Source organism: Salmo salar, chromosome ssa10 (assembly GCF_905237065.1).
Source record: "Salmo salar chromosome ssa10, Ssal_v3.1, whole genome shotgun sequence".
NCBI lineage: Eukaryota > Metazoa > Chordata > Actinopteri > Salmoniformes > Salmonidae > Salmo > Salmo salar.
The window spans coordinates 13,988,765-14,009,254 of record NC_059451.1 but is presented as its reverse complement, the minus strand read 5'-3'; the positions used below and the strand labels follow the sequence as shown (position 1 = coordinate 14,009,254).

The 20,490-nt window shown below is 47.7% G+C and overlaps 1 protein-coding gene across 2 annotated transcripts in view; it reads left to right on the top strand.

Annotated features, from left to right (window-relative positions):
* LOC106613557 (PATJ crumbs cell polarity complex component) overlaps positions 1–20,490 on the top strand; it is a 154,591-nt gene that overhangs the window by 16,803 nt on the left and 117,298 nt on the right. For both annotated transcript variants that reach the window (XM_045687362.1, XM_045687361.1), the window contains exons 7-9: positions 2,968–3,096; positions 11,059–11,304; positions 11,719–11,821. In XM_045687362.1, the coding sequence (XP_045543318.1) occupies positions 2,968–3,096; positions 11,059–11,304; positions 11,719–11,821 (478 nt within the window). The remainder of the gene's footprint in view (positions 1–2,967; positions 3,097–11,058; positions 11,305–11,718; positions 11,822–20,490) is intronic.

Here is a 20,490-nt window from a genome sequence, read left to right as displayed (position 1 = left end):
GGCGTCCACATCACCAACAAACTAACATGGTTCAAGCACGCCAAGACAGTCGTGAAGAGGGCACGACAAAATCTATTCCCCCTCACGAGACTGAAAAGATTTGGCATGGGTCCTCAGATCCTCAAAAGGTTCTACAGTTAAAGTCTTTGAAAGCCAAGTGAACAAACAGATCACCGACGATTTTGAATCCCACCGTACCTTCTCCGCTATGCAATCCGGTTTCCAAGCTGGTCCTAAACGATATAACCACCATCGATAAGAAACAGTACTGTGCAGCCGTCTTCATTGACCTGGCCAAGGCTTTCGACTCTGGCAATCTAGGTTTCTCCTTGGTTTCTCAAATGACTGCCTTCCGTGGCCTCCAACTGCTCTTAAACGCGAGTAAAACTAAATGCATGATCTTCAACCGATTGCTGCCCGCCCGCCTAGCATCACTACTCTGGACGGTTCGGACTTAGAATATGTGGACAACTGTAAATACCTAGGTGTCTGGCTAGACTGTAAACTCTCCTTCCAGACTCATATTAAGCATCTCCAATCTAGAATTGGCTTCCTATTTCGCAACAAAGCTTCCTTCGCTCATGCTGCTAAACATACTCTCGTAAAACTGACCATCCTGCTGATCCTTGACTTCGGCGATGTCATTTACAAAATAGCCTCCAACACTCTGCATCCGGTTTGCTGAGTAGTCTATCACAATACCATCCGTTTTGTCACCAAAGCCCCATATACTACCCACCATTGCGACCTGTATGCGCTCGTTGGCTGGTCCTCGCTACATTTTCACCGCCAAACCCACTGGCTCCAGGTCATCTAAGTCTTTGCTAGGTAAAACTCCGCCTTATCTCAGTTCACTGGTCACCATAGCAACACCTACCCGTAGCACACGCTCCAGCAGGTATATTTCACTTGTCATCCCCAAAGCCAACACCTACTCTGGCTGCCTTCCAGTTCTCTGCTGCCAATGACTGGAACGAATTGCAAAAATCAGTGAAGTTGGAGACTTATATCTTCCTCACTAACTTTAAGCATCAGCTATCTGAGCAGCTTACCGATCGGTGTAGCGGTACATATCCCATCTGTAAATAGCCCATCCAACTTACTACCTACCTCATCCCCATATTTGTATTTTGTTTTTTCTGCTCTTTTGCACAGCAGTATTTGTACTTCCTCATCTGCACATCTTTCACTCCAGTGTTAATGCTAAATTGTAATTACTTCGCCACTATGGCCTACTTATTGCCTTAACTCCTTACTTAATTTGCACACACTGTATACAGAGTTTCTATTGTGTTATTGACTATGTTTGTTTATCCCATGTGTAACTCTGTTTTTTTTTTGGCACTGCTTTGCTTTATCTTGGCCAGGTCGCAGTTGTAAATGACAAGTTGTTCTCAACTGGCCTACCTGGTTAAATAAAGGTGAAGTAAATACAAAATTAAAAAGACTGTTCTCTTTGCTACCGCACGGCAAGTGGTACCGGAGCGCCAAGTCTAGGACCAAGAGGCTTCTAAACAGCTTCTACCCCCAAGCTACAAGACTCCTGAACATCTAATCAAATGCCTACCAAGACTATTTGCATTGCCCCACCCCCCACCCCTCTTTTATGCTGCTGCTGCTCTCTGTTATTATCTATGCATAGTCACTTTAATAACTCTACCTACATGTACATGTTACCTTGACTAACCGGTGCCCCCGCACATTGACTCTGTATCGTTACCCCCTGTATATAGCCTCACTATTGTTATTTTACTGCTGTTTAATTATTTGTTTCTTTTATTTTCTATTTTTTACCGAACACTTTTTTTTTTTTCTTAACCTCTGAAAGCATTGTTGGTTAAGGTCTTGTAAGTAAGCGTTTCACTGTAAGGTCTACACCTGTTGTATTTGGTGCACGTGACAAATGAAATGAGATTTTAAAGCCTTTGTATACTGTTAAACCCAGCAGATAGGCTCTTCACATCTAGATGCGCTCAGTTTTCAGAGTAAGATGTGTTCACACGGACTGTAGAAGTTGTCAAACAAGTTTAGTTGAATCTGCTCTCATTCTCTCACCAAGTTGCTTATTGAACTTAACCAAGCTTGCTTACAACTCTGCTCCTAAGTGAACAAGCAACAGTCGTTCATTTGGCCTGAAAGCTCAGATGGAAACCAGCCCTCGCCACAGAACACATCTGTGTTGCTGGCTGTGAAGCTCCACTTCTTATCTGGGAAAGGGCTCTTCACTTTTCTTCAGTAAGCGGGATAAGCAGTGAGCAGGAGGGGTAGAAAAGCTTTGTCACCTGCAGTACGTAAGACACCACAATGAGGTTTCATTAGATAGTGAGCAAACTGCACAGGAAGTCACCCATCAGATAACGCCGTGTAATAAGAGAAAAGAGCTGTTCTGATTGTAGCAGCCGATTGGTTGGTTAATAAAAAGCCAAGGAGTAGACGTCGTGGTGATTGGGGGGGGGACTGGGTCTGTGTGATCAGGGAGAAAGGAGGCTTGGGAACAGGACCCAAGGGACTCACTGACCTTCACATTGATCAGCCGCTTCGTTTATATTTTGGACATTTAGCGAAAAACCATTAAGTTTGGCCCAATATTTCCACACACCCATGTGCAGTTTTAAGTTAATATTGCAGGTCACGTATGCACTGATAATTGGTAAGGCTTACTCTGGCAGGCCTCAGACTAAGGGTCGTTTTCACTCTAGTCCTGGTCTAAGAAGCACTTTTAATGAAAAATCTTTATTGAACATGCTTTTTTAGTCCAGAACCACAGTTCCAATCTCAAAAAAAAAAAAAAAGTTTTCTGAGACCTTCGCAACCATGTTGCAGCAAGCACAATTCTGTGTCTTATTATTAAACAGGATTAGCCTTCAATCACTGATTCTATCACAGCCCTGCTCACACACATTGGGTTTATATGAATCAATCATTCACTCTTGTCTTTCTCCCTCTCTTGCCGTATCGACCGTCCAGGAGCAGTGGGGCCATTTAGAGGAGATAGAGCTGGTGAACGACGGCTCGGGCCTGGGCTTCGGTATTGTTGGAGGCAAGGCCACAGGAGTGGTGGTGAGGACCCTGGTGCCAAACAGTGTGGCTGATAAGGTAAATTAGACATAACATATACTCACGCTTTCAAAGTGAATGCAGGTAACTGCCAAAATAAAGGAAACATCCACATAAAGTGTCTTGATAGGGCGTTGGGCCACCACAAGCCGCTAGAACAGCTTAAATGCACCTTGGTATAAATTCTTCAAGTGTCTGGAACTCTATTGGACAAGTCCCATCATTTGGTGTTATGTTGATGGTGGTGGAAAACGCTGTCTCAGGTGCAGCTCCAGAATCTCCGATAAGTGTTAAATTAGGTTGCGGTCTGGTGACTGAGATGCACGCGCTCACACACACACACACACACACACACCCCCTTTAAACCTCGGCCTACAGTGGTTGCGCCCTGCGGAAACAGAATTAACATAACAAAAAAATGCCCATCAAAATCTCTGTTTTTAGCTAGAGTTGTTTTTTTGTTGTTGCATGGGCTGCGTCTCAATCCACGCCAATATCCTTCCGCATTTGAGGTAAAAGGTGGCAGAGCTAGAGTGGTGTTTGTCAGACCATGAGGTCACGAAAACGTGTGTAGTGTCATAATGGTTTGGCCGACACACTAATATGACCCCTCTGTGGAAGCTGAGACTCTCACAAACATGATGGCGTTCTCCATGGGATGCCCACAAACCACACAAGACTCATTTGAAGGTCCCCGTTACTAGTTAAAACAATTTATGCAAGTATATGTGGAAATAGTTTAGTGCCTAAAATAAGGGGAGATATACACTCCTCAAAAAAATAAAGGGAACACTTAAACAACACAATGTAACTCCAAGTCAATCACACTTCTGTGAAATCAAACTGTCCACTTAGGAAGCAACACTGATTGACAAATTTCACATGCTGTTGTGCAAATGGAATAGACAACAGGTGGACATTATAGGCAATTAGCAAGACACCCCCAATAAAGGAGTGGTTCTGCAGGTGGGGACCACAGACCACTTCTCAGTTCCTATGCTTCCTGGCTGATGTTTTGGTCACTTTTGAATGCTGGCGGTGCTTTCACTCTGGTGGTAGCATGAGACGGAGTCTACAACCCACACAAGTGGCTCAGGTAGTGCAGCTCATCCAGGATGGCCCATCAATGCGAGCTGTGGCAAGATGGTTTGCTGTGTCTGTCAGCGTAGTGTCCAGAGCATGGAGGCGCTACCAGGAGACAGGCCAGTATATCAGGAGACGTGGAGGAGGCCGTAGGAGGGCAACAACCCAGCAGCAGGACCGCTATCTCCGCCTTTGTGCAAGGAGGAGCAGGAGAAGCACTGCCAGAGCCCTGCAAAATGACCTCCAGCAGGCCATAAATGTGCATGTGTCTGCTCAAACGGTCAGAAACAGACTCCATGAGGGTGGTATGAGGGCCCGACGTCCACAGGTGGGGGTTGTGCTTACAGCCCAACACCGTGCAGGACGTTTGGCATTTGCCAGAGAACACCAAGATTGGCAAATTCGCCACTGGCGCCCTGTGCTCTTCACAGGTGAAAGCAGGTTCACACTGAGCACGTGACAGACGTGACAGAGTCTGGAGACGCCGTGGAGAATGTTCTGCTGCCTGCAACATCCTCCAGCATGACCGGTTTGGCGGTGGGTCAGTCATGGTGTGGGGTGGCATTTCTTTGGGGGGCCGCACAGCCCTCCATGTGCTCGCCAGAGGTAGCCTGACTGCCATTAGGTACCGAGATGAGATCCTCAGACCCCTTGTGAGACTATATGCTGGTGCGGTTGGCCCTGGGTTCCTCCTAATGCAAGACAATGCTAGACCTCATGTGGCTGGAGTGTGTCAGCAGTTCCTGCAAGAGGAAGGCATTGATGCAATGGACTGGCCCGCCCGTTCCCCAGACCTGAATCCAATTGAGCACATCTGGGACATCATGTCTCGCTCCATCCAACAACGCCACGTTGCACCACAAACTGTCCAGGAGTTGGCGGATGCTTTAGTCCAGGTCTGGGAGGAGATCCCTCAGGAGACCATCCGCCACCTCATCAGGAGCATGCCCAGGCGTTGTAGGGAGATCATACAGGCACGTGAAGGCCACACACACTACTGAGCCTCATTTTGACTTGTTTTAAGGACATTACATCAAAGTTGCATCAGCCTGTAGTGTGGTTTTCCACTTGAATTTTGAGTGTGACTCCAAATCCAGACCTCCATGGGTTGATAAATTGGATTTCCATTGATTATTTTTGTGTGATTTTGTTGTCAGCACATTCAACTATGTAAAGAAAAAAGTCTTTAATAAGATTATTTCTTTCATTCAGATCTAGGAAGTGTTGTTTAAGTGTTCCCTTAATTTTTTTTGAGCTCTATATATATATATATATATATATATATATATATAATGTTTTATATCTCTCAGATATAGGACAGACACTTCAGAACAAATGTCTTGTTTCTTTTGGGGGGGGCTATCTGTTTCATGTAGTGAGTCTGTTATTCGATGCGTTTTTATTGGTTTATTTCTGTAATGCCAAATTCAATGCTTCATCCAATAATTTTGTAATCCTTTTTTTCATACCTTAAAGTTCAAAATCAAATATCAAGTTGATCCTTGGTATGACCATCTTAAAATATTTCCATATATTAGCGTAGAACCCAGGGATTGGGTTAAACCCCCTATCCTCCTCTGACACCCTACTTTCAAAGTCACTGAAATCTCTTTTTCTAGCCATTGTAGCCCAAATAATGGGCAACTGTTTAAAATAAAATAAAAATTATGTATACATGACCCTAAGCATGATGGGATGTTATTTAATAGATGTTTCATTTGTGTTTTTTATTCTATTTGCCAACTCTTGTCATGGGATAGTTATTTTAGCTGTAGAATTCACTCAATTAGTTATGCCAGTGGTCAATATTATTTGCTCCATCTCAAAGATGGCCATGTCCCTTAATGTTGATGTGGTTGTTACTGACAAGGAGCACATGGCTGAGCTCTTTAATCACCACTTCATTAAGTCAGGATTCCTATATGATTCTGCCGTGCCTCCTTGCCCATCCAACATTTCCTCATCTCCCACCCCTTCTAATGCAACTATCCCCGATGTCTCTCCCTCTTTTTCCCCTGCCCCGCAGCAAAGTTTCTCCCTGTAGGCGGTCACTGAGTCTGAGGTGCTAAAGGAGCTCCTGAAACTTGACCCCCAGAACACTAATGGTTCAGATGGTATAGACCCTTCTTTCTTTAAGGTTGCTGCCCCTATCATCGCCAAGCCTCTCTCGGACCTTTTTAACCTCTCTCCTCTCTGGGGAGGTTCCCATTGCTTGGAATGCAGCCACGGTGTGTCCATTTAAAGAGGGAGATCAAGCTGATCCTAACTGTTATAGACCAATTTCTATTTTGCCCTGTTTATCAAAACTGTTGGAAAAACTTGTTAACTTCTCTAGGGCCAGTGGGACAATTTCGTCCCACCTACGTAACAGCCAGTGGAATCCCGTGGCGCGTTATTCAAATACCTTAGAAATGCTATTACTTCAATTTCTCAAACATATGACTATTTTACAGCTATTTAAAGACAAGACTCTCGTTAATCTAACCACACTGTCCGATTTCAAAAAGGCTTTACAACGAAAGCAAAACATTAGATTATGTCAGCAGAGTACCCAGCCAGAACTAATCAGACACCCATTTTTCAAGCTAGCATATAATGTCACATAAACCCAAACCACAGCTAAATGCAGCACTAACCTTTGATGATCTTCATCAGATGACAATCCTAGGACATTGTTATACAATACATGCATGTTTTGTTCAATCAAGTTCATATTTATATCAAAAACCAGCTTTTTTACATTAGCATGTGACGTTCAGAACTAGCATACCCCCCGCAAACTTCCGGTGAATTTACTAAATTACTCACGATAAACGTTCACAAAAAACATAACAATTATTTTAAGAATTATAGATACAGAACTCCTTTGTGCAATCGAGGTGTCCGATTTTAAAATAGCTTTTCGGTGAAAACACATTTTGCAATATTCTAAGTAGATAGCCCGGCATCACGGGCTAGCTATTTAGACACCCACCAAGTTTAGCCCTCACCAAAGTCAGATTTACTATAAGAAAAATGTTATTACCTTTGCTGTTCTTTGTCAGAATGCACTCCCAGGACTTCTACTTCAATAACAAATGTTGGTTTGGTTCAAAATAATCCATAGTCATGTTCAAATATCCTCTGTTTTGTTCGTGCGTTCAAGACACTATCCGAAGTGTAAAGAAGGGTGACGCGCACGACGCGTTTTGTGACAAAAAAAATCTAAATATTCCATTACCGTACTTCGAAGCATGTCAACCGCTGTTTAAAATCAATTTTTATGCCATTTTTCTCGTAAAAAAGCAATAATATTCCGACTGGGAAAGCGTGTTTACGTTCAAAGAGAGAGAAAATTAAAGACATGGGGTCGCCTCGTGCACGCCGCTCCGGGTTGATTGTCCTCTGATAGACCACTTACCAAAGGCGCTAATGTTTTTCAGCCAGGGGCTGGAATTACATCATTCAGCTTTTTCCCAGGTTCTGAGAGCCTATGGGAGCTGTAGGAAGTGTCACGTTACAGCAAAGATCCTCAGTTTTCAATAAAGAGAGTCAAGAAGAACAAGAACTTGTCAGACAGGCCACTTCCTGTAAGGAATCTTCTCAGGTTTTTGCCTGCCATATGAGTTCTGTTATACTCACAGACACAATTCAAACAGTTTTAGAAACTTTAGGGTGTTTTCTATCCAAAGCCAATAATTATATGCATATTCTAGTTTCTGGGCAGTAGTAATAACCAAATGAAATCGGGTACGTTTTTTATCCGGCCGTGTAAATACTGCCCCCTAGCCCTAACAGGTTAACAATCAACTGACTGGCTTTCTTGGTGTCTATAGTATTCTCTCTGGTATGTAATCTGGTTTCCTCTCAGATTATGGATGTGTCACTGCAACCTTAAAGGTCCTAAATGATGTCACCATTGCCCTTGATTCTAAGCAATGTTGTGCTGCTATTTTTATTTACTTGGCCAAAGCTCTTGATACGGAAGACCATTCCATTCTTGTGGGCCAGCTAAGGAGTATTGGTGTCTCTGAGGGGTCTCTGGCCTGGTTTGATAACTACCTCTCTGAGTGCATTGTATAAAGTCAGAACATCTGCTGTCTCAGCCGCTGCCTGTCACCAAGGGAGTACCCCAAGGCTCGATCCTAGGCCCCACGCTCTTCTCAATGTATATCAACAACATAGCTCAGGCAATAGGATGCTCTCTCATCCATTTATATGCAGAGGATACAATCTTATACTCAGCTGGCCCCTCCCTGGATTTTTTGTTTAAGGCTCTACAACAAAGCTTTCTTAGTGTCCAACAAGCTTTCTCTGCCCTTAACCTTGTTCTGAACACCTCCACCGGTGTGTTTACTACCCCTGAGGTTTAGAGCTTGAGGTAGTCACCTCATACAAGTACTTGGGAGAATGGCTAGATGGTACACTGTCCTTCTCTCAGCACATATCAAAGCTACATCTTAAGTCAAAACTTGGTTTCCTCTATCGTTATCACTCTATCACCCCAGCTTCCAATCTAACCCTGATTCAGATGACCATCCTACCCATGCTAGATTAGAGACATCATTTATAGATCGACAGGTAAGGGTGCTCTCAAGCGGCTAGATGTTCTTTATCATTCGGCCATCAGATTTGCCACCAATGCTCCTTATAGGACACATCACTGCACTCTATACTCCTCTGTAAACTGGTCATTTCTGTATACCCGTCGCAAGACCCACTGGTTGATGCTTATTTATAGAACCCTCTTAGGCCTCACTCCCTCCTATCTGAGATATCTACTGCTGCCCTCATCCTCAAGATACAACACACATTCTGCCAGTCACATTCTGTTAAAGTTCCCCAAAGCAAACACATCCCTGGGTCATTCCTCTTTTCAATACGCTGCAGCTAGCGACTGGAACGAGCTGCAACAAACACTCAAACTGGACAGTTTTATCTCAATCTCTTCATTCAAAGACTCCATCATGAACAATCGTAACTGACTTGTGGCTGCTTTGTGTGATGTATTTTTGTCTCTACCTTCTTGCTCTTTGTGCTGTTGTCTGTGCCCAATAATGTTTTGTACCATGTTTTGTGCTGCTACCGTGTTGTGCTTCTACCGTGTTGTGCTGCTACCGTGTTGTGCTGCTACCGTGTTGTGCTTCTACCGTGTTGTGCTGCTACCGTGTTGTGCTGCTACCGTGTTGTGCTTCTACCGTGTTGTGCTGCTACCGTGTTGTGCTGCTACCGTGCTATGTTGTTGTCTTAAGTCTCCGTCGTGTTGTGGTGTCTCTCTTGTCGTGATGTATGTTATGTCCTATATTTTTGTTTTATTTTTAATCCCAGGCCCCCGTCCCCGCAGGAGGCCTTTTGCCTTCTGGTAGGTCGTCATTGTAAATAGTTTTAATAGAGGTTCAGTAAAAATATGAAAAATGTATGCGTAAACGGATTAGTCCATTTTGAAAAGTCAAATCAAGAATTTGATTAGGTGATTCAAGATGTCGGCTGTGACCCCTTTTTTTTCCCATTGCCCAATAGTCCTCAGCAGTAGGCCTAATACACCACTACATTCTCAGAGCTTTGCTTTAACAATCTTCCAGACCGGTCATCCCCTATGAATAGTAACAGCCAGTTTAGCTGAATTAATGCCGAGCGCGTCCCACAAAAGGCTCAGTTACATTATAATAGCCATTGAGCCGTAGGGGGGAAAAAAGAATTACCTTGTAAGGGGATTACATCCTGGCTACACAGAGCCAGCTCGCCCCACGTCCGGCTCGAAGGACCGCTTTTCTGTTCGCAATTACAGAGATGTTCACCAAAGATTTACTTGCATATGCCCAAAGTCCCTCACACAGCCGATGCTCATTTACAAGCATCCCCTTTCTTTCTCCTCCACTTCCACTCAACGCTTAGCTTTTTTCCTTGGGGTGTATTCAGTTTGAGTTAACATGGGAACATGTCATTCGATTTGTTTAAAAAAAAAAAAATCTGTCAATGTCTGTTTAAACCTCTAAGAAAGTGTTATCCAGGAGGGATCTGGATACAAAAAACACTGTCCCTTGTTTTTGAAAGCCCCTTGCACCAGTTCTCCCCTCTCCCCCTCACTCTTTTTTTCTCTTTATCTAAGATTTTCTCCTTTTTCTTTCTTGCTCTTTCTCTGCCTCTTCTCTATGTAGCTCCCTCTCTCACTTTCTCTTTCTTGGACATTCAGAGAATGAGAGAGCAAGAGAGCCCGGGCGCAGTCAACAAAACCCTGCTTGTTCAAAAGGCACAGTACAGCATTTCACACGTCACTGGATTTTATGCTCCAAAAACGCTGTCAAAACTGGGGCTTTGTTAGACCCTGGCGTTTCCCATTTCAGCGTTTAATGGCTGCGCCCGTCTTCCTTCCATGAGCCCCTGTTGTCCCGTGCACAGACCCAGGGAGAGAAGTTGGGGAGATTTTCTGCGGCAAGCTGATGCATCAAAAGATTTTCATCTGTCTTTCCACAAAGGCTGCCATTCTCCCCATCTCTTTGTGGATCATGATCTCTTTTTAGTCTGAGTTTATTCTGCTTGACCTGCGCGTCGGGGAATATATGTCTTAGTTTAGCTGCGCGGGCCAGGCCAGACCAGCGTGGGACTAGCCTGTTCAAGTGGGGTGTAAAATGCATTGGACCACATTGGCTGAAATGGTCTGAGGCTACTGAATATGAGCAGAGTTTCTGGGTGGTTCTTTCATGTACTGGCACACTTTTACAATCTATAAGAAATGACGTGAAATACATGGAATGTGTGGTTATTCCTGGGCCATGAATTATAATGCATTGTGTATGTATCTACAGTAGATTTCAAGTTTGTTGAAATTTTGTTCAGAAATGTTCTCTCTCTCCCTCCCTTCTCTATCTCCTTTCCCTTCCCCCTCTCTTCCTATCCCGCCTCCCCCCTCTCTCTCTACACCCCCACTCCCCCTCCTAGGATGGGCGTCTGCGTACCGGCGACCACATCCTGCGTATCGGGGAGACCCCCACGTGGGGCCTGGCCAGTGACCAGGTGGTCAAGGTACTGCAGGGCTGCGGGAGCCGCGTGCGCATGCTCATCGCCCGTGACCCCTCGGGACAGCCCTCCACCTCCTTGCCGCCCCCTCCCCCGCCCGCCGCCAGTCCCGTCTCAGCCCTGCCCTCACTTCCTGGAGTCGGACCCCAGCGCAGGCTCAGCAGGACTGTAAGTGAGACTGGGGATGGGGAACACACGCATGCATACGTTCTCACCATGCACAGACCTCCTGTTGCCCCTGCCGTCTCCGCACACACCCACACACCCACACACCAAAAATCAACTATGTTTTTGGGGCTCCAGAGTGGCGCTGCGGTCTAAGGCACTGCATCTCATCGCTAGAGGCGTCACTACACACCCTGGTTCTCTTCCGGGCTGTATCACAACCGGCCGTGATTGGGAGTCCCATAGGGCGGCGCACAATTGGCCCAGCGTCGTCCAGGTTAGGGTTTGGCCGGGGTAGGCCGTCATTGTAAATATGAATTTGTTCTTAACTGACTTGCGTAGTTAAATAAAAATGGCAACAAATCCATGTAGCGTATAGCTGCTCTATATATCTGTCTGTTTCCCTATTTCCTCCAGCCCAACCTGGAGGGTTATGAGATCCATGAAGTGCCTCTGATGAAGAAGGAGGGCCAGAGCCTGGGCATCTCCATCATCGGTTACAACGCCTTTACCAGTGAAGGTAGTTTGATGCCCTATATCATGTGAACTCCTAGCCCCTAATCCTAGTCTCCTAGCCCCTAACCCCTATCGGCACTCAGATCTGTTATCTGATGTCACTCAATGCCTTGATGACACTGTGGTTGTGATGGATTGTTTTTTTGATGTTGTCTTGTTACTTTATTCCCCTCTCCATTTATCGCTCTTTCTCTCTTCACCCCTTTCTCTCACTCCCTGTTCTCTCTCTCTCTCGCTCCCTGTTCTTTCTCTCTCGCTCCCTGTTCTTTCTCTCTCGCTCCCTGTTCTTTCTCTCTCGCTCCCTGTTCTTTCTCTCTCGCTCCCTGTTCTTTCTCTCTCGCTCCCTGTTCTCTCTCTCTCGCTCCCTGTTCTCTCTCTCTCTCTCGCTCCCTGTTCTCTCTCTCTCTCTCTCCCTGTTCTCTCTCTCTCTCGCTCCCTGTTCTCTCTCTCTCTCGCTCCCTGTTCTCTCTCTCTCGCTCCCTGTTCTCTCTCTCTCTCGCTCCCTGTTCTCTCTCTCTCTCGCTCCCTGTTCTCTCTCTCTCTCGCTCCCTGTTCTCTCTCTCTCTCTGCTCCCTGTTCTCTCTCTCTCTCTCGCTCCCTGTTCTCTCTCTCTCTCGCTCCCTGTTCTCTCTCTCTCTCTCGCTCCCTGTTCTCTCTCTCTCTCTCGCTCCCTGTTCTCTCTCTCTCTCTCGCTCCCTGTTCTCTCTCTCTCTCTCGCTCCCTGTTCTCTCTCTCTCTCTCGCTCCCTGTTCTCTCTCTCTCTCGCTCCCTGTTCTCTCTCTCTCTCGCTCCCTGTTCTCTCTCTCTCTCTCCCTGTTCTCTCTCTCTCTCGCTCCCTGTTCTCTCTCTCTCTCTCGCTCCCTGTTCTCTCTCTCTCTCTCCGCTCCCTGTTCTCTCTCTCTCTCTCGCTCCCTGTTCTCTCTCTCTCTCTCGCTCCCTGTTCTCTCTCTCTCTCTCGCTCCCTGTTCTCTCTCTCTCTCTCGCTCCCTGTTCTCTCTCTCTCTCTCGCTCCCTGTTCTCTCTCTCTCTCGCTCCCTGTTCTCTCTCTCTCTCTCGCTCCCTGTTCTCTCTCTCTCTCTCGCTCCCTGTTCTCTCTCTCTCTCTGCTCCCTGTTCTCTCTCTCTCTCTCGCTCCCTGTTCTCTCTCTCTCTCTCGCTCCCTGTTCTCTCTCTCTCTCTCGCTCCCTGTTCTCTCTCTCTCTCTCGCTCCCTGTTCTCTCTCTCTCTCTCGCTCCCTGTTCTCTCTCTCTCTCTCGCTCCCTGTTTCTTATATATATAATTATTATATTTTATATATTACTTTATTATTATTTTATTATCACTAACCTTTATATATTTCTAAAATCTTTATCTTTATATATATATACCATAGTTTTATTTATTACACTATTTTTTAATTTATTTAATTTTTTTTTTTAATATTATTTATTTATCTTTTTTTCTTCTCCATTTTTCTATCTTTTTCTTTTCTGCCCTTCTCTCTCTCTTCTCTCCTCTTCTCTCTCTCTCTCTCTCCCTTTCTCTCTCTCTCTCTCGCTCCCTGTTCTCTCTCTCTCTCTCTCCCTGTTTTCTCTCTCTCTCTCGCTCCCTGTTCTCTCTCTCTCTCTCGCTCCCTGTTCTCTCTCTCTCTCTCTCTCTGTTCTTCTCTCTCTCCTCCTGTTCTCTCTCTCTCTCTCCCTTTCTCTCTCTCTCTCTCTCGTCCCTGTTCTCTCTCTCTCTCGCTCCTGTTTCTCTCTCTCTCTCGCTCCCTGTTCTCTCTCTCTCTCTCCTCCTGTTCTCTCTCTCTCTCGCTCCCTGTTCTCTCTCTCTCTCTCGCTCCCTGTTCTCTCTCTCTCTCTCTCGCTCCCTGTTCTCTCTCTCTCTCTCTCTCGCTCCCTGTTCTCTCTCTCTCTCTCTCTCGCTCCCTGTTCTCTCTCTCTCTCTCGCTCCCTGTTCTCTCTCTCTCTCTCGCTCCCTGTTCTCTCTCTCTCTCTCTCGCTCCCTGTTCTTTCTCTCTCTCTCTCGCTCCCTGTTCTCTCTCTCTCCTTATCTCTCTCTCTCTCCCCTGTTTCTCTCTCTCTCTCTCGCTCCCTGTTCTCTCTCTCTCTCTCGCCCCTGTTCTCTCTCTCTCTCTCTCTCTCCCTGTTCTCTCTCTCTCTCTCTCTCCTGTTCTCTCTCTCTCTCTCGCTCCCTGTTCTCTCTCTCTCTCTCTCGCTCCTGTTCTTTCTCTCTCTCTCTCGCTCCCTGTTCTCTCTCTCTCTCTCTCCTCCCTGTTCTCTCTCTCTCTCTCTCGCTCCCTGTTCTCTCTCTCTCTCTCTCGCTCCTGTTCTTCTCTCTCTCTCTCTCCTCCCTGTTCTCTCTCTCTCTCTCGCTCCCTGTTCTCTCTCTCTCTCTCGGCTCCCTGTTCTCTCTCTCTCTCTCGCTCCCTGTTCTCTCTCTCTCTCTCGCTCCCTGTTCTCTCTCTCTCTCTCTCGCTCCCTGTTCTCTCTCTCTCTCTCTCGCTCCCTGTTCTCTCTCTCTCTCTCTCGCTCCCTGTTCTCTCTCTCTCTCTCCGCTCCCTGTTCTCTCTCTCTCTCTCGCTCCCTTGTTCTCTCTCTCTCTCTCGCTCCCTGTTCTTTCTCTCTCTCTCTCTCGCTCCCTGTTCTCTCTCTCTCTCTCTCGCTCCCTGTTCTCTCTCTCTCTCTCTCGCTCCCTGTTCTCTCTCTCTCTCTCGCTCCCTGTTCTCTCTCTCTCTCTCTCGCTCCCTGTTCTCTCTCTCTCTCTCGCTCCCTGTTCTCTCTCTCTCTCTCGCTCCCTGTTCTCTCTCTCTCTCTCGCTCCCTGTTCTCTCTCTCTCTCTCGCTCCCTGTTCTCTCTCTCTCTCTCTCGCTCCCTGTTCTCTCTCTCTCTCTCTCGGCTCCTGTTCTCTCTCTCTCTCTCTCCTGTTCTCTCTCTCTCTCTCGCTCCCTGTTCTCTCTCTCTCTCTCCCTTGTTCTCTCTCTCTCTCTCGCTCCCTGTTCTCTCTCTCTCTCTCTCGCTCCCTGTTCTCTCTCTCTCTCTCGCTCCCTGTTCTCTCTCTCTCTCTCGCTCCTGTTCTCTCTCTCTCTCTCGCTCCCTGTTCTCTCTCTCTCTCTCGCTCCCTGTTCTCTCTCTCTCTCTGCTCCCTGTTCTCTCTCTCTCTCTCGCTCCCTGTTCTCTCTCTCTCTCTCGCTCCCTGTTCTCTCTCTCTCTCTGCTCCCTGTTCTCTCTCTCTCTCTCGCTCCCTGTTCTCTCTCTCTCTCTCGCTCCCTGTTCCTCTCTCTCTCTCGCGCTCCTGTTCTCTCTCTCTCTCTCGCTCCCTGTTCTTTCTCTCTCTCTCTCGCTCCCTGTTCTTTTCTCTCTCTCTCTCGCTCCCTGTTCTCTCTCTCTCTCTCGCTCCCTGTTCTTTCTCTCTCTCCTCTCGCTCCCTGTTCTCTCTCTCTCTCGCTCCCTGTTCTCTCTCTCTCTCTCTCCTGTTCTCTCTCTCTCTCTGCCTCCTGTTTCTCTCTCTCTCGCTCCCTGTTCTCTCTCTCTCTCGCTCCTGTTCTCTCTCTCTCTCTCGGCTCCCTGTTCTCTCTCTCTCTCTCGCTCCCTCTGTTCTCTCTCTCTCTCTCTCCCTGTTCTCTCTCTCTCCCCTCCTGTTCTCTCTCTTTTGTTCTCTCTCTCTCTCGCTCCCTGTTCTCTCTCTCTCTCGCTCCCTGTTCTTCTCTCTCTCTCTCTCGCTCCCTGTTCTCTCTCTCTGCTTCTTCTCTCTCGCTCCCTGTTCTCTCTCTCTCTCAGCTCCCTGTTCTCTCTCCCACTCTCTTCTCTCTCTGTTTTTTTCTTTTTCTTTTTCTGCTTTTCTCTCTCTTTTCTTTTTCTCTCTATCTCTCTTTTTTCTCTCTCTCTTTTTTCTTGTTTTTTTTCTTTTCCTCTCTCTCGTCCCTGTTCTCTCTCTCTCTCGCTCCCTGTTCTCTCTCTCTCTCGCCCCTGTTCTCTCTCTCTCTCGCTCCCTGTTCTCTCTCTCTCTCGCTCCCTGTTCTCTCTCTCTCTGCTCCCTGTTCTCTCTCTCTCTCTCGCTCCCTGTTCTCTCTCTCTCTCTCGCTCCCTGTTCTCTCTCTCTCTCTCGCTCCCTGTTCTTCTCTCTCTCTCGCTCCCTGTTCTCTCTCTCTCTCGCTCCCTGTTCTCTCTCTCTCTCTCGCTCCCTGTTCTCTCTCTCTCTCTCCGCTCCCTGTTCTCTCTCTCTCTCTCTCGCTCCCTGTTCTCTCTCTCTCCCTCGCCTGTTCTCTCTCTCTCTCGCTCCCTCTCTCTCTCTCTCTGCTCCCTGTTCCTCTCTCTCTCGCTCCTGTTCCTTTTCTCTCTCTCTCTCTCTCTCCTGTTCTCTCTCTCTCTCTCTCGCTCCCTGTTCTCTCTCTCTCTCTCTCGGCTCCCTGTTCGTTCTCTCTCTCTCTCTCGCTCCCTGTTCGTTCTCTCTCTCTCTCTCGCTCCCTGTTCGTTCTCTCTCTCTCTCGCTCCCTGTTCGTTCTCTCTCTCTCTCTCGCTCCCTGTTCTCTCTCTCTCTCTCGCTCCCGTTCTCTCTCTCTCTCTCGCTCCCTGTTCTCTCTCTCTCTTGCTCCCTGTTCTCTCTCTCTCTCGCTCCCTGTTCTCTCTCTCTCTCCCTCCCTGTTCTCTCTCTCTCTCTCGCTCCCTGTTCTCTCTCTCTCTCTGCTCCCTGTTCTCTCTCTCTCTCTCGCTCCCTGTTCTCTCTCTCTCTCGCTCCCTGTTCTCTCTCTCTCTCGCTCCCTGTTCTCTCTCTCTCTCTCTCTCCCTGTTCTCTCTCTCTCTCTCGCTCCCTGTTCTCTCTCTCTCTTCCCTTTCTCTCTCTCTCTCTCGCTCCTGTTCTCTCTCTCTCTCTGCTCCCTGTTCTCTCTCTCTCTCTCGCTCCCTGTTCTCTCTCTCTCTCTCGCTCCCTGTTCTCTCTCTCTCTCTCGCTCCCTGTTCTCTCTCTCTCTCTCGCTCCCTGTTCTCTCTCTCTCTCTCGCTCGCTGTTCTCTCTCTCTCTCTCCCTGTTCTCTCTCTCTCTCGCTCCCTTCTCTCTCTCTCTCTGGCTCCCTGTTCTCTCTCTCTCTCTCTGGCTCCCTGTTCTCTCTCTCTCTCTCTAGCTCCCTGTTCCTTCTCTTCTCTCTCTCCCTGTTCTCTCTCTCTCTCTCGCTCCTGTTCTCTCTCTCTCTCTCGCTCCCTGTTTCTCTCTCTCTCTCGCTCCCTGTTCTCTCTCTCTCTCTCGCTCCCTGTTCTCTCTCTCTCTCTCTCGCTCCCTGTTCTCTCTCTCTCTCGCTCCCTGTTCTCTCTCTCTCTCTCCTCCCTGTTCTTTCTCTCTCTCTCTCTGGCTCCCTGTTCTCTCTCTCTCTCTCTGGCTCCCTGTTCTTTCTCTCTCTCTCTCTCTCTCGCTCCCTGTTCTCTCTCTCTCTCTCTCTCGCTCCCTGTTCTCTCTCTCTCTCTCGCTCCCTGTTCTCTCTCTCTCTCGCTCCCTGTTCTCTCTCTCTCTCTCGCTCCTGTTCTCTCTCTCTCTCTGCTCCTGTTTCTCTCTCTCTCTCTCTCTCTCCTGTTCTCTCTCTCTCTCTCGCTCCCTGTTCTCTCTCTCTCTCTCGCTCCCTGTTCTCTCTCTCTCTCTGCTCCCTGTTCTCTCTCTCTCTCTCGCTCCCTGTTCTTCCTCTCTCTCTCTCGCTCCCTGTTCTTTCTCTCTCTCTCTCGCTCCCTGTTCTTCTCTCTCTCTCTCGCTCCTGTTCTCTCTCTCTCTCTCTGCTCCCTGTTCTCTCTCTCTCTCTCTGGCTCCCTGTTCTCTCTCTCTCTCTCTCTGCTCCCTGTTCTCTCTCTCTCTCTCGTCCCTGTTCCTCTCTCTCTCTCTGCTCCCTGTTCTCTCTCTCTCTCTCTGCTCCCTGTTCTCTCTCTCTCTCTCGCTCCCTGTTCTCTCTCTCTCTCTCGCTCCCTGTTCTCTCTCTCTCTCTCTCGCTCCCTGTTCTCTCTCTCTCTCTCGCTCCTGTTCTCTCTCTCTCTCTCTCCTCCTGTTCTCTCTCTCTCTCTCTCCCTGTTCTCTCTCTCTCTCCTTCCTGTTCTTCTCTCTCTCTCTCTGGCTCCCTGTTCTCTCTCTCTCTCTCCTGGCTCCCTGTTCTTCTCTCTCTCTCTCTCTCTCTCTCGCTCCTGTTCTCTCTCTCTCTCTCTCTCTTTCCTCCTCGCTCCCTGTTCTCTCTCTCTCTCTCGCTCCCTGTTATTTCTCTCTCTCTCTCTCTCCCTGTATTCTCTCTCTCTCTCTCGCTCCCTGTTCTCTCTCTCTCTCTCGCTCCTCTTGTTCTCTCTCTCTCTCTCGCTCCCTGTTCTTTCTCTCTCTCTCTCTCCCTGTTCTTTCTCTCTCTCTCTCTCGCTCCCTGTTCTCTCTCTCTCTCTCGCTCCCTGTTCTTCTCTCTCTCTCTCGCGCTCCCTGTTCTCTCTCTCTCTCAGCTCCCTGTTACGTTCTCTCTCTCTCTGCTCCCTGTTCTTTCTCTCTCTCTCTGGCTCCCTGTTCTCTCTCTCTCTCTCCGCTCCCTGTTCTTTCTCTCTCTCTCTCTCTCTCTCTGTTCTCTCTCTCTCTCTCGCCTGTTCTCTCTCTCTCTCTCGCTCCCTGTTCTCTCTCTCTCTCTGCTCCCTGTTTCTCTCTCTCTCTCTCGCTCCCTGTTCTCTCTCTCTCTGCTCCCTGTTCTCTCTCTCTCTCTCGCTCCCTGTTCTCTCTCTCTCTCTCGCTCCTGTTCTCTCTCTCTCTCGCTCCCTGTTTTTCTCTCTCTCTCGCTCCCTGTTCTTTCTCTCTCTCTCTCTCTCTCTCCCTGTTCTCTCTCTCTCTCTCTGGCTCCCTGTTCTTTCTCTCTCTCTCTCTCCTCTCCTCCCTGTTCTTTCTCTCTCTCTCTCTCTCTCTCGCTCCTGTTCTTTCTCTCTCTCTCTCTCGCTCCTGTTCTTCTCTCTCTCTCTCTCTACGCTCCTGTTCTCTCTCTCTCTCTCTCGCTCCTGTTCCTCTCTCTCTCTCTCTCGCTCCTGTTCTCTCTCTCTCTCTCTCTCTATGTTCTCTCTCTCTCTCTCTCCCTGTGTCGTTCTCTCTCTCTCTCTCCTCCCTGTTTCTCTCTCTCTCTCTCGCTCCCTTTTCTCTCTCTCTCTCGCCTCCTTTCTCTCTCTCTTCTCGCCCCTGTTCTCTCTCTCTCTCTCGCTCCTGTTCTCTCTCTCTCTCCGCTCCCTTTTCTCTCTCTCTCTCTCCCTGTTCTCCTCTCTCTTCTCTTGTTCTCTCTCTCTCTGCCTGTTCTCTCTCTCTGCTCCCTTTCTCTCTCTGTCTCTCTCGCATAAACTCCCTGTTTCTTTTCTCTCTCCCGATTTCTTTATACCTTTTTTTTCTCTTTCTTTTTTTTCTTTTCTCTTCTTCCCTTCCTCTTTCTCGCTCCCTGTTCTCTCTCTCTGCTCTCTCGCTCCCTGTTCTCTCTCTCTTCTCGCTCCTGTTCTCTCTCTCTCTCTCGCTTGTTCTCTCTCTCTCTCGCCTTTCTCTCTCTCTCTCTCATCCTGTTCTCTCTCTCTCTCTCACTCCCTGCTCTCTCTCTCTCTCTCCCTGTTCTCTCTCTTCTCTCTCTCTCTCGCTCCCTGTTCTCTCTCTCTCTCTCTCCTCCTTTTCTCTCTTCTCTGCTCTCTCTCTTTCCTGTTCTCTCTCTCTCGCTCCTCTCTCTCTCTCTCTTCCCTGCTCTCTCTCTCCTCCCTTTCCTTTTCTCTCTCTCTCTCTCCCTGTTCTCTCTCTCTCTCCTTCTCTGTTCTTTCTCTCTCTCTCTCTGGCTCTCTCTTTCTCTCTCTCTCTCTCTTTCTTTCTCTTTTTTTTTTTTTTTTTAAATTTTATTTTTTTATTTTTTTTTAATTCTTTTTTTTATATTTTTTTTTATATTTTAAATTAAAAAATTTTATTATTTTATTTTTTTTATTTTTAACCATGATTAAATAAATTAATTTTTAAAATTTTCTTTATTTTATTTTTTTTTTTTTATCTTTCCCATACACTTTGTTCGTCTCTCTCTCTCTCTCTCCCTTTCGTTCTCTCTCTCTCTCCGCTCCCTGTTGGGTTCTCTCCTCTCTCTCTCTCGCTCCCTGTTCTTCTCTCTCTCTCCTCGCTCCCTTTCTTCTCTCTCTCTCTCTCTCCTTTCTTTCTCTCTCTCTCTCTCTCCCTGTTCGTTTTCTCTCTCTCTCTCTCTAGCGCCCTTCTAATTCTCTCTCTCTCTCTCGCTCCCTGTTCGTTCTCTCTCTCTCTCTCGCTCCCCCCTGTTCTCTGTGCCCGCTCTCTCTCTCTCGCTCCTCTGTTCGTTCTCTCTCTCTCTTCGCTCCCTGTTCGTTCTCTCTCTCTCCGCTCCCTGTTGTTCTCTCTCTCTCTCTGCGCTCCCTGTTCTTCTCTCTCTCTCTCTCGTCCTGTTTTTCTCTCTCTCTCTCTCTCTCTCTGTTGTTCTCTCCTCTCTCTCTCGCTCCTGTTGCTCTCTCTCTCGCTCCCTGTTGTTCTCTCTCTCTCTCTCGTCCTTTCTCTCTCTCTCTCTGAAGCTCCCTCTCTCTCTCTTTCTCTCTCCTCCCTGTCCCTCTCTCTCTCTCGCTGCCCTTTTCTCTCTCTCTCTTCGCTCCCTCTTCTCTCTCTCTCTCTCGCTCCCTGTTCTCTCTCTCTCTCCCCTCTCTCTCGCTCCCTGTTCTTCTCTCTCTCTCTC